Raw genomic sequence first — 12,190 nt, forward strand, 5'->3', positions numbered from 1 at the left:
CAAACTGTGCTTCAGTAGGCATCTTTTGCCTAGTCCTACTGAAGTTCATGCAAAGTACGTCTCACTGAGTTCAATGAGACTTATTTCCACATGGAAATTCTGTGTGCATAGAAGTGCAACTTTAGTTCCACTTAGATTTGCATTCAAACAAGCTGTGTAGCAAAAGAAAAAAATGGAGTTTCTCTGGCTATGGAAATTGACCCTCACATTCCATTTCTTTGCTAAAATATATTTGGCATTGTTATAGTACACCCTAATTCCCTTGATCCCTTTTTTCTCCTTTTCCTTTATCTTCCCCTTTCTTTCTCCATTCCCAGAACTGTATGCTTGTTATTTCTCTCTCTTTCTCTTTTTGAGTTCTTATGACAGATACAGAGGCACTAAGGACATATTTGGACATTACTCAGAGGTGCCAAGAACTAAAACACACATATCCTTTGCTTATATTTTACATAATTCTTTCAGGAAATATCCAATGCTACTTATGCATTAGTTTCATGGGGAAATGCATTTCTAGAACTCATGCTTCCTACCTATCATGCTTACTTTGGTAATGACCAGGTAATGCAGGTAATGGAGTAAAACTGTAAGAGTCCTTAGTAGGATTCTGAGCACACCTGTTTAGGCTTGCTCTCAATCTCCTTTAAGAATTTCCAGTGACTTTAAGCGACTTTATATTACAGAATTTAGAATAATCAGGCAGCCTGAAGTTACTCAGATCTATTCCCAGTGGTTAGCAATTTTACTTGTACATCCAGGCAGAAATAACTTTCTCTCTGTAAGTGCCTGTGGCTGTTTGGGGAGCAGTAATACATTTCCAGTTTGGCCTCTGCAGAATGCATTAATGCTATTGAATTAAAAATGTAGATGAAGTGACTTTTGTGGATTTTCCGGGCTGTGTGGCCGTGGTCTGGTGATTTTAACTCCTAATGTTTTGCCTGCACCTGTGGCTGGTATGTTCAGAGGAAAGTCACTATAAGATGTGTTTCTCTTCGTGGCACAGTGATGGAGTGATTTGTGTGATCAGGTATCTGTTTTGCCCTCCTCTCAGGTGGGAAGGGGTGAGGATCATTTGCAAGTGCAAAGCCTGGAAAACTCACAACAGCCAGGTGATTCCAGCCATGAAAACATTCGACAATACAATGTAGATTAAGCATCATAACTACTGACCTACAAGCCAGGGAAGCCAATATTTAGACATCCGTCCATCTGTCTGCATGTCCCAGGGATGTACAAAAATGCAGCAGTTTAAGTGTTCAGCTGCCTTAATGGATCAGAGAGAATTAAAACATTAAATGGACTAGAAAATACAGGACATTCCCATCTATTAGAACTACCCATTTTAAAACATAAAATCCTTTGTTTAAATAAATCTTTCTAATAAACTATTATAAGAGTAATAGTTATATTGTAAGAGAAGCTGGTTTATATATAACGTGCATCCTGTCCTGGCAGCAACATGGCTTAAAAGAGCTAAGCATTCAGTAAGGTCTACTGAAGATAATCCACATATAGGTTTGGCATGGGTAACTATATAAAGTGACCATAAGATATCATTACTGAATATGCACACACATACTCTCTCTCTCTAGAAAAGAACTTCCTTTACATCTATTGTCAATTAGCTTTCAATACATTTTCAGGATTTTCTTCATTTTAAACAAGAACAAGAAATATATTCTTTTTTAGGCTAAAGCAGAGATTATCTATTCCCTAATTCAGTTCTAGTTATGTTATCTGGTGTGATTGCAATCATGCTGTTTTAAGAGATCCTTAATTTAGCCTCTTCAGGTAGTGAAAGTTACATAAATGACTCATGGAAATTGGCAAATTCCAAGTCTTAAGGTCTACTGTTGACCATCTATTTTGTCATCCATGCCTCAGATCCAGATGCTGCTTGGATCTTTTACCAAAATGTATGATGAGATAAGAGAGTGCGGCATAGTGGTTAAGAGCAGTGGGCTCTAATCTGGAGAACTAGGTTTTATGCCCTACTTCTCCACAGGAAGCCCACTTCGAGGCAATCCACCTCCAAATGTCTCTTGCCTTGAAAACCCTATGAGGCTGCCATGTCAGCTGTGACTTGATAATACACACACACACATGATGGAATAAAATGTATGATTAACTTGTTAATAGCTGGATTCAACCTGCTTATTGTAATAATGTTTTATATGCATTTTGCATTTACCATTTTACTTTCATTTTTGTTACTATTTTGCAGACCTCTCAACTAAATAGGAAATATTATTCTTCCTGCTGGTATTTCAATGAACCTTAAGAGGTTGTCCACAGTCATTTCTATTTCTAGAGTGGTAAGCCATGTTCAGTGTAAAAAAAACAGGTTGATGCCTCTTTGGAAGTAGGAGCAGCTGTAGAGAAACTTTCAGATTTTTACAACCAGTGTCTCACAAGGATTTTTTTTAACTTGATGCTTTAGATTTTGGACACTGAGATGGCATCAAGAGAAAATGGTTTGTACAGAGAGAGAGAGCGCAGTGGGAGAGATGCGGGAGGCAGCTGTTGTACACTTTGCCCTTTGGCCATTTGCCCAAATAGTGGCTTCTGATCTTCAGCTAATTATAAATGCATGTAGATTATTTATATTTCCTTCTTTCATGTTCCTTTGATCTAATGATGTTGAGCATCAAATAGGGTGCCTTTATTCCTTTAAGGAAAATATGGAGGAGAGCTACTTGGCCACTGCCAACGTAATTCTTGGGTCTCTCTTCCAACAATTAGGAAACTTTAGTATCTTTTAATATGATAAAAGGTAGTTTAGTTAAAATAAAAGCAACCCATAAATCACAATAAGAGTTATAGTGAGAACATTCCAAAATCCTATGAGATAGCCAACCAGTTATTTATATTTATTTACTCTTAATTTTCATTCCAACAGCAAGGCTCCACAGGGCACCTAGTGGGTATGCATCCTTCCTTTAATCATAAAACTGAATGATCCAATTGTCTGTAAGCTCCTTAGGTCTGATTTCAGTGAGCAGCTAGAGGTATATTAATTATCCGACTTGCTGAAGTGGAATCCGAGTAATTTTCCAGTTTTATTTATGCTTTGAACAATGTTTGTTGTTTAGATATAATATCACTGATCTGATTATTAATCTTTCGTAGATATGTAGAGCCAAAGTTCTCAAGGGAGAGCTAAAGTTCTCCATGCAGAGGCCACTGTAAGATACAGTTACAGCCCTAAGGAATAGAGCTTGTGTTGGCAAACAAAAAATGTTTGCAGTCAAGCATTTGAGCTGAAACACTGGAATAAGTCAGTTATATTTTGTTCCCTCACTAATACATTTGAAATGTTTCTGTATTCTGTGAGGACATAGGAAGGATGTAGTAGCTCCTGTCTGCCATACCTTCTGTCTCTTCCTGATAGAATTATGGCAGTGGTGGCGAACCTGTGGCACGGGTGCCACAGGTTGCACTCAGAGCCCACTCTGTGGGCACACACAAATAGAGTCCTGAAATTTTGGTGTCACTAGCTTAACAACTGCATCCCTGACAGGCCCCCCAGAAATTTGCCCAAGATTCTTCTGAATTAATTTTTTTCCATTGATGTCAATGAGGAATTTCTGATGCAGCCGGTGGGGGGACTGAAGGCACAGTCACAAAACTTTCAGGGTATCTTCAGGAGACTGTCCTGATGACACCCCCCCCCCCGTTTGGTGAAGTTTGGTTCAGGGGGCCAAAAGTTATGGACCCTCAAAGGGGCAGCCCCTATCTTCTATTGGCTCCCATTGGAAACAATGGGGATGGGGCACTCCTTTTGGGAGTCCATAACTTTGGCCCCCCCCTGAACCAAACAGTCTCCTGATGATACCCTGAAATTTTGGTGCCGATACCTCTAAAATGCGCCCCCTGCAGGCCAAAACGCAAAAACACACAAAAAATAAAAACACATCCGAGAATCTTGGATGCTACCGCAAGTTCGGATCTGAACTGGCTCGGATTGGGCTGAGCCGAACTGCCAAGCCTTGGTGCCTGTGCTCCACCTCTTGCCAACCCTGCTGCGTCCTCGGATGGATCTTTGTGGGGTGGCAGAAGTAGCAGTCAGGTGTGCACGCGCACCTGGCCAACCCACCAACTGCGCTGCTCTTCCCTGGATGCCACCGCTGCTTGCCGCCGCCTGCTCGCCCCCTGCATCTCGCGCCCTTTCGCCGGTAAGGGGGGGTGCCTAAGTTCAGCCGGTTGGGAGGGGGGAAGCCACAAGCCACCAGGGAAGGAGGACGGAGCAGCTCTGCCTCCTTCCGCCGCCCATGGGGGGGCCTCAAACTCAGTTTTTCCCAGGGCTCGTTACGCCCCTGATACTCTGCTTAGATTGATGTCTGGAGGCTTTCCTTTCAGATTCAAACCTGCATTGTTCATATATTTTTAAAAGCAAGGTTGTCATAAAGAACCCTACTTGTGTTACAGCAGCTTCTTAGGATTAGAAGAACCTGCAAATCAGTGGAAAGATTGATTTAGTGGTTTCTTAGCTGTACCATCATCATGCTTCTGTCACCCTGTAGTAGCCAATCTCTGTCTCTTTCTGTCTCTTCCCCCTTAGAGTGAGAAGCTTAGAACTTACTTCATCAATTGCCAGGGCCAGAAGAATCTGGCTATCAATGGAAGTGCTCTCTTGAGGGCTGGTATCTGCTATTAGCTAGTCACTGAACTTGCCTTCAGCTTTCAAACACAAAAACTCCTCCCTTTCTGGCTTCTATTCTCTGGAATCCTGTTTTGACTGCTTGAAAGCCTTAGGATAGGAACTTCTTTTTATATTTTGTGTGCAGGCTATTCATACTGTTTTAAAGCATTAAACAAACACAATATAATGCACAGGGATACCACATACAGTGTTAACAAACCTTTGCTTGCGTCCTGGTGAAAGCAAAACATCAGGAAAACATATTTCAGTCCACCATTGTTGGTACTGTGTCCTGTTGTCCTCTAGGCTTAATTAAGTGTGCTAGTTGTAATCCTTAAAGTCCCATGATGTTTGGGTACAACATAATGGAAACAATTTCTATCTCCAGTTACGACGCCAATCCTATGCTTTGCATTTTGTTTTCAGTACAAGATGAGTGAAATCATTTTGAGAACATCTGTGGTCGACAACTCTGTTATCAAATGTTATCACTATGGAGAACTAATTCATCCCCTGATGCACCTTTTTAAAATTGAGGGAATACCTACTTACTGAATAGAGTGGAAAGAGTTCTGGGTCATTCAAATCCCAGTTGTTGACATGGGATCCTATTTGCACACCAGGAAATCCAAGTTCCTTCACACAGCGATGCATTTCTTTCACAGCCAGATCTGGTGCTTGCATAGGAAGTGTGCCTAAGCCAATGAACCTCTTTGGGTACTTCTTTATTGTAGCAGCCAAATCATTATTTAATAACTGGCAGAGATCTAGGGTGTCTTGTGGCTTGGCCTATAAGAATTATTAACAGAAGAATACATTAAAATGTGGTTCTTAAGTTGGAAGGAAGCAGATAATTTACATGCAGACCCAGAATAAGAAGAGCTGACATCTTCTGTTGCGTAATAAAAAGGACAAACTGTATATGTAATTTATTTATTTACACTGATCAAGGGGTATCTGCAGTGCCTGCAAGCCAGCAACCTATTCCAGGATTGCACTGATAGAGCCTCCAATAATAACCTTCACAGTTGTGCATGTATATGCATACATGTATACCCAGAAGCCATTTCCTCTCCCAGGTAAGTGTACAGAGAGCTGTAGTCTTTTTTGCTGGTTTTCTCCTTAGGTAATGGTAACTAGTTAAACATACTTCAGAATGAAATGTGAAATACCCCACCTAGCAAGGAGTAATATTGAGTAGCTAGATTTATGGATTACTCTTAAGGCTTTTCTTATCCTCCTTCACTCCAAATGATTGCAAATTAACCAAAATGTACTTTCAAAAATGTTTACCTTTGTCTGAATTATCATGCAAGTTTGTCACGCTATTTGTCTAGCAGAGAGATGTTTAATCGTTCATGTATTCAAGCAGGGACAGGGTGGCATCTTACCAGTTAATAACAATGACTGTTAATAGCAATTGCTTTTTTTAAAAGTTCCTCTCAAGGGAAACCATTTATACACTGGTTTACTGTACAGAACATTCTCAAAATAGAAAACATTATTACTCCTGTAAGCATGAGAACATTGTAAAAGGATGGCATTGTTCCTGGAAGCTCGAAAATTTCAAAACATGGCTATATTTATCCTTGTTAGAAGCTGAGTGATTTATCCGTAGCTATCCTGTTTGGCACCCTAGGGTTTGTATCTGGTCATTTTCTTATATTTCATGACTGTTCCCTAAAATCAAATTGAATATTGCTATAGAAACGACGTGGTTACAAATGTCCTGTGTGGGTTTGTTGCATGAAAATGTTTAATATATGGATGAATATAAAATATTTTAAATTTTCTGACCAGGAACCTCAAATACTTTAATCAGAATAAATGGCATCTAGAAAAATACATGATTGCATTTCATTTGAACAATTATTTTATAAGGTTTTATTTTCTTACTGAATTTGCTTGGGATCCAGGAATGTTTTTCCATTTCCCAATGGAAAAGAATTGTGCCTAATAAAGCATTTTTTGCTAATGCAAGCAGCCTTATTGATAGATTCTGTCTTACAGTTTCATGTTGTTGTGTATATGGTAGCTATCATGTCCCTGTGCATACTTGTTCAGTGGTGTCACAAACAGCTACACTCTTATGCTTTAACTTGCACATATTTTGAATTCCAACCCATTGTCTTTTATTCTCACAGGGACTGTTGAAGAGAATCAGAATGCAAAAGATGTCATGAACAACAGGAAGTGAGTTTTAGGACAGCAGTTCTCAACCTGTGGGTCGTGACCCTTTTGGAGGTCGAACAACCCTTTCACAGGGGTCGCCTAAGACTCTCTGCATCAGTGTTCTCCATCTGTAAAATGGATAAATGTTAGGGTTGTGGGTCACCACAACATGATGAACTGTATTAAAGGGTCACGGCATTAGGAAGGTTGAGAACCACTGTGTTAGGACAAAGACGGAAGAACAAGAATTTGAAACTCTAGTCTTTCACAGTGCAGTCCTAACCAAAGTCACACTGTTTTAAACCCATTTAAGTCAGTTGGCTTAGATGGTGGCAACTCTGTCTAGGATTATACTGGTAGAAACTTCATGTATACTATTTCCAATTTTTCATAAATATTATTTTTGTTTCAGGAGCAGAAAACTCTTTAGAAATGATAGCTAAGATCAGTTATCACAACGAAGTTCTACATTGCACTCTCTAAGAGCAATATTCTGGCAAGCAGATTTCTTTTTACCTGTTTTTCATCCCAGGTAACTGATTAATCAGAAGTGCTCCTTACATGGTAAGTTTGCTGCTGTTTGAATTTTGTAATACATATTGCAACAATTACTTTTGTAAACTTACCCAATAGTTAAACATGACTGGAACTGTAGACAGAACTTGGGCAGTGACTCCTGTGGACCAGAATAAGTACAATCAATCAAGAAGATGAAGATGACATTGGGCTGATCCCATATGTTGGATGAGGCCATTCTGATAGGGCAGTTCGATGTGCAAGATGGCTTGTCTATGCCACTGGATCATCATAAACAATCCATAACTGCTATACATTTTTTTCAGACTGACTACCTCACTCTTGGGATCACACAGTTCAATTAATGTACTTTAATTTAGTCACTTGTTCTAAAATAGCTGTACGTTTCTAGGACAGCTCAGCAAAGTGATAATCAGTTTGAAGACTTCTATTTGGATCCCATAAGAATGTTGGGAGAACCTTGCATGGATCACTCTGAGCTCCCCCCCCCCCCCAGCCATTTTCAGCCCTATAAAAGTCTTCTTCTGGAGTAATGGGATTTGTGTGGAGTAATAGCCATGCAGGTTGGGAGTCTGTGATGGGGAGAGGTAATAGGGCAGCGATGGCGAACCTTTTCGAGACCGAGTGCCCAAATTGCAACCCAAAACCCACTTATTTATCGCAAAGTGCCAACATGGCAATTTAACCTGAATACTTAGGTTATGGTTTAGAAAAAATGGTTGGCTCAGAGGCGCACGTTACTCGGGAGTAAGCTTGGTGAAGCAACCATGCAACGCTTCGAATGGGTGAATCATGATCCTAGGAGTGTTTACTCAGAAGAAACCCCATTGCCAGCAACGAAGCTTACTCCCAGGTAAAGGATCGTGCCCAGGCCAGCCTAGATGTGTGTGTGTGCGCGGGGGGGTGATCCCCCCCCGAACTGTGTGCACGTGTGCCCACAGAAAGGGCTCTGAGTGCCACCTCTGGCACCTGTGCCATAGGTTCGCCACCGCTGTAATAGGGGCTATCCTGGCTGTAGTATTTTCATCCACATGAAAGGTCCATGCACTTTCCCAAGACTGGCAATGGCTGCTGGGATTGGGAAGAGGGGAAAACTGTGAAGATAAGTGACTGTCAACACCTCATGTTGATGGATTATCATTTCCTTTATAGTCAAGGGGTGACTTTGAATCTGATTTCCTTTAGAAAGCAGATTAATGAATAACTCTTACACGGTAATCTGCTGCCACTGAATCGCTCTTCAAGAAACAAACCTTCCATTGTTTCAGCAGTACACCTTATTCTGAACAAGACTGCAAACTAATTAGAGGTTTCTTTATCTAATGTTTGTGTGAAAAATTGCTGGAACTATTCTCATTTCAAATCAGCTTTTAAAAATTCAACCCCCACTTTAGTGACATGCAAAAGAAAGCCTGTTCGAAAGTCTATTAATGCTCCAATAAAGTTGTTGAGATCCTCCTTGTTACCTGCCAGTCAATTCTTTTTATATAATAAAACAATATTTTGTTGGTGGTGCAGTGAAAGTGGTGATATAGGCAGTGAAGCTCAACAGTGTTATGAAAACAGCAAAGTGCAGTCCGAAATCAAGTCACTTGCTCCTTTATATTGCCGTCTGAGGGTGGAGCCGGCCAAAGCACATGGCCGAGACAAAGAAGGGGTTGTCCCTTTAAAGGCTCGGGTTCCCGCCTCCCTTTGACATGGCCAGCAGGCCTCTGGCTCGCCATTGCCCACACAAGACAATAACGGCCACCCCTTTGCTTCTGCCCTTACCAGGGCTGGAACCAAACTCTGCCCTTCCCACTCCTAGAGGCAATAGTGGCCCGTGGTGATTCACAGCCTCCCTTTGCCGTCTGAGGGTGGAGCTTTTCGGGGGCAAGTTCTCTAACCATAAACCACACTGCACTCCTTTTGGCTGGGGTAAATCAATCGGCCATAGCAGTATTTATTAATAACAAAAAACAGAAGCGTGAGGCGCAGCATGGGTCTTGATTTGATCGTATCACCATCACCGCGGAGCCCCAGTGGGCGGATGCCTCATGCTGGAGCTCTGCCCTGCTGTGGGGCTCTGCCAGGCGGACGCTCCTGGCAAGAATTGCTCCCCAGATGCCCTGGGCAGCAGGGCGGATGCCTCTTGCCATTGACTGCCATCCCTAGGGGAGGGGTAGCTCCCTAGCTCCCCCCTTCTGCCCTTCCAAATGAACACTCATGTGCAAAAACCGCCAACAGCTATGACAGCATGCATTAACAACAGTTGTAACTCGGGAGTAGTGACGTAACTAGGCAAACTGTAGCCCTGGGCAAAACCTGAGTTTGATGCCCCCCCAGGCGCATGCCCAATGCAACGCGCACCCCCCCTTGTAGCTACGCCCAGTGGCGTATCTAGGCAAACTGGAGCTTGGTGCCCCCCATGGGCAGCCTCCCTCCCCCACTGTGACCAAGCAATGATTTTTTGCACCAGGTTGTTTCAAAGTCACCATCACATTATAGAACATGCCCCAACCCACAAATCTGAGCACAGCAATAAGCCATGCCGCACAGCAGAAATAATTTTTTGAAAACATTTTCAAAATGCTTTCAAAATGTTTTATTACTGCTATGAAAACATTTTATGGTGTTGTATCCAGTACCCCCAATCACTTTCAATGTTTCAAAGGAGAATCTGGGCTCCCTAGTTTAAACAAATGATGCTGGAATCCACCCCCAAACAGCATCATTTTCAATGATGTTTAAACTAGTGAGCCCAGATTCTCCTTTTAAATCCACCTTAAAGGGAGAATCTGGGGTTCCCAGTTTAAACAATATTGGAAGTGATGCTATTTTGGGGTTGATTCTCCCCCACCCTGAAACAGCATCACTTGCAATGTTTAAACTGGGGACCTCAGATTCTCCCTTTAAATCCATGTCAAAGGCGGGGGGATTTAAAAGGAAAATCTGGGGAAATTTGGGAGGTGCCTGCTGGCAGGGGTTCAATTGTTAAGCTAGCAGCACCAAACTTTCAGGGTATCTTTAAGAGACTCCCCTAATGATACCACCCAGGTTTGGTGAAGTTTGGTTCAGGGGGTCCAAAGTTATGGACTCTCAAAGGTGTAGCCTCCATCTTCTGTTAGCTCCCATTGGAAACAATGGATGATGGGGCACCCCCTTTGGGAGTCCATAGCTTTGGACCCCCTGAACCAAACTTCACAAAACCTAGGTGGTATCAGTAAATGATTCTCCTGATGATACCTCCCAGGTTTGGTGAAGTTTGGTTCAGGGGGTCCAAAGTTATCGACCCTCAAAGGTGTAGCCTCATCTCCTATTAGCTCCCATTGGAAACAATGGGGGATGGGGCACCCCCTCGTGCTGGAGCTCCACCCCTCCGTGGGGTTCTGCTGGGCGGACGCTCCTGGCAAGAGTTGCTCCCCAGATGCCCTGGTCGGCAGGGCGGACGCCTCTTGCCGTTGTCTGCCATCCCTAGGGGAGGGGTATCTCCCTAGCTCATTGCCCCTTTAAGGGTTCGGGTTCCCTCCTCCCCTTGACATGGCCGGCGGGCTTCCGGCTCGCCGTTACCCGCCCAAGACAATAATGGTCACCCCTTTGCTTCTGCCCTTACCAGAGCCGGAACCAAACTCTGCCCTTCCCACCCCTAGCAGCAATAGTGGCCCGTGGTGATTCACAGCCTCCCTTTATGGCTGAGTTGCTGTGCTGTAAAATATCAAAGGGAAACTACAATAAGGACAAATCTCTTGAGCCTTTCAAACCTGTGCAGAGGCAACAACTTTGCAACATGTGGTTTTCCTTGACTCCCACTGAAACAGTGCACGTACACCCTTCTTCCCCGCCCCCAATCTGGTCACACTGTCCTCAGAGCCTGCAACTAGACCCACTGAGGCCCCTTCCACACATGCAGAATAATGTACGATCAGTCCACTTTCACAATTCTTTGAAAGTGGATTTTGCTATTCCACTCAGTAAAATCCAGCTTCAAAGTACATTGAAAGTGGATTGAAAGTGCATTATTCTGCATGTGTGATAGGGGAGTAAAGTCAGGCTGACCTAACACCAGAAGTGAGTGATTTTGATGTGATAGTTTAATTTTATGTACCCTGACTTCTACCATAAATAAATAAGATGCTTGAGACATCTTACACATTAGGAAGTTTTTGTCTTGCCTGATCTTTATGTGGGCATGTAACTAAAACATTTGAAGGGGTGTGGGTTTTTTTGGCAGATTTAGCCAATGATAATTCAGCAGAGGCATAGTGGTTAAGAGCAGGTGTACTTTAATCTGGAGAACTGGGGTTGAGTCCCTGCTCTGCCACTTGACCGGTGGAGGCTTATCTGGGGAACTAGATTAGCCTGTGCACTCCAACACACGCCAGCTGGGTGACCTTGGGCTAGTCACAGCCCTTTAGAGCTCTCTGAGCCCCACCCACCTCACAGGGTGTTAGCTGGGGGCGGGGGGAAGGGAAGGGAGATTGTGAGCCCTTTTGAGTCTCCTTACAGGAGAGAAAGGGGGGATATAAATCCAAACTCTTCTTCTTCCACTATTTGATCAGCTTGCCTTACAGACACAATGGTAGTGAACTTCAAGGATAACAGAATATGTACTATTGCAGAAATGAGACTTTTCACCCTTTCTTGTAGTTCCGCTATCCTGCCAGGGGATTGTTCTGTTCCTACAGTATATCACTCTATTTTTCTCTTGACACAATTTATCATTCGACAAAGATCTCCCACAAAAAGGTTTCAGACTTATGCAGGATCCCTACCATCTGGCTTATTCCTCAGTGCATGTGCAGACTGGACAAGCTATACATTGCACACAGTCTTTCAGATCCCCTATTACCAGATTACCCT

General features: G+C 42.8%; 1 protein-coding gene across 7 annotated transcripts in view; it reads right to left on the minus strand.

Annotated features, from left to right (window-relative positions):
- ACMSD (aminocarboxymuconate semialdehyde decarboxylase) overlaps positions 1 to 12,190 on the minus strand; it is a 63,416-nt gene that overhangs the window by 16,203 nt on the left and 35,023 nt on the right. For all 7 annotated transcript variants that reach the window (XM_048485267.1, XM_048485270.1, XM_048485269.1 and 4 more), the window contains 3 exons: positions 7,441 to 7,490; positions 5,195 to 5,431; positions 1,171 to 1,264 (listed from right to left, as the gene is read on the minus strand). In XM_048485267.1, the coding sequence (XP_048341224.1) occupies positions 1,171 to 1,264; positions 5,195 to 5,431; positions 7,441 to 7,490 (381 nt within the window). The remainder of the gene's footprint in view (positions 1 to 1,170; positions 1,265 to 5,194; positions 5,432 to 7,440; positions 7,491 to 12,190) is intronic.

This window comes from Sphaerodactylus townsendi, linkage group LG02, assembly GCF_021028975.2.
Source record: "Sphaerodactylus townsendi isolate TG3544 linkage group LG02, MPM_Stown_v2.3, whole genome shotgun sequence".
NCBI classification, from domain to species: domain Eukaryota; kingdom Metazoa; phylum Chordata; class Lepidosauria; order Squamata; family Sphaerodactylidae; genus Sphaerodactylus; species Sphaerodactylus townsendi.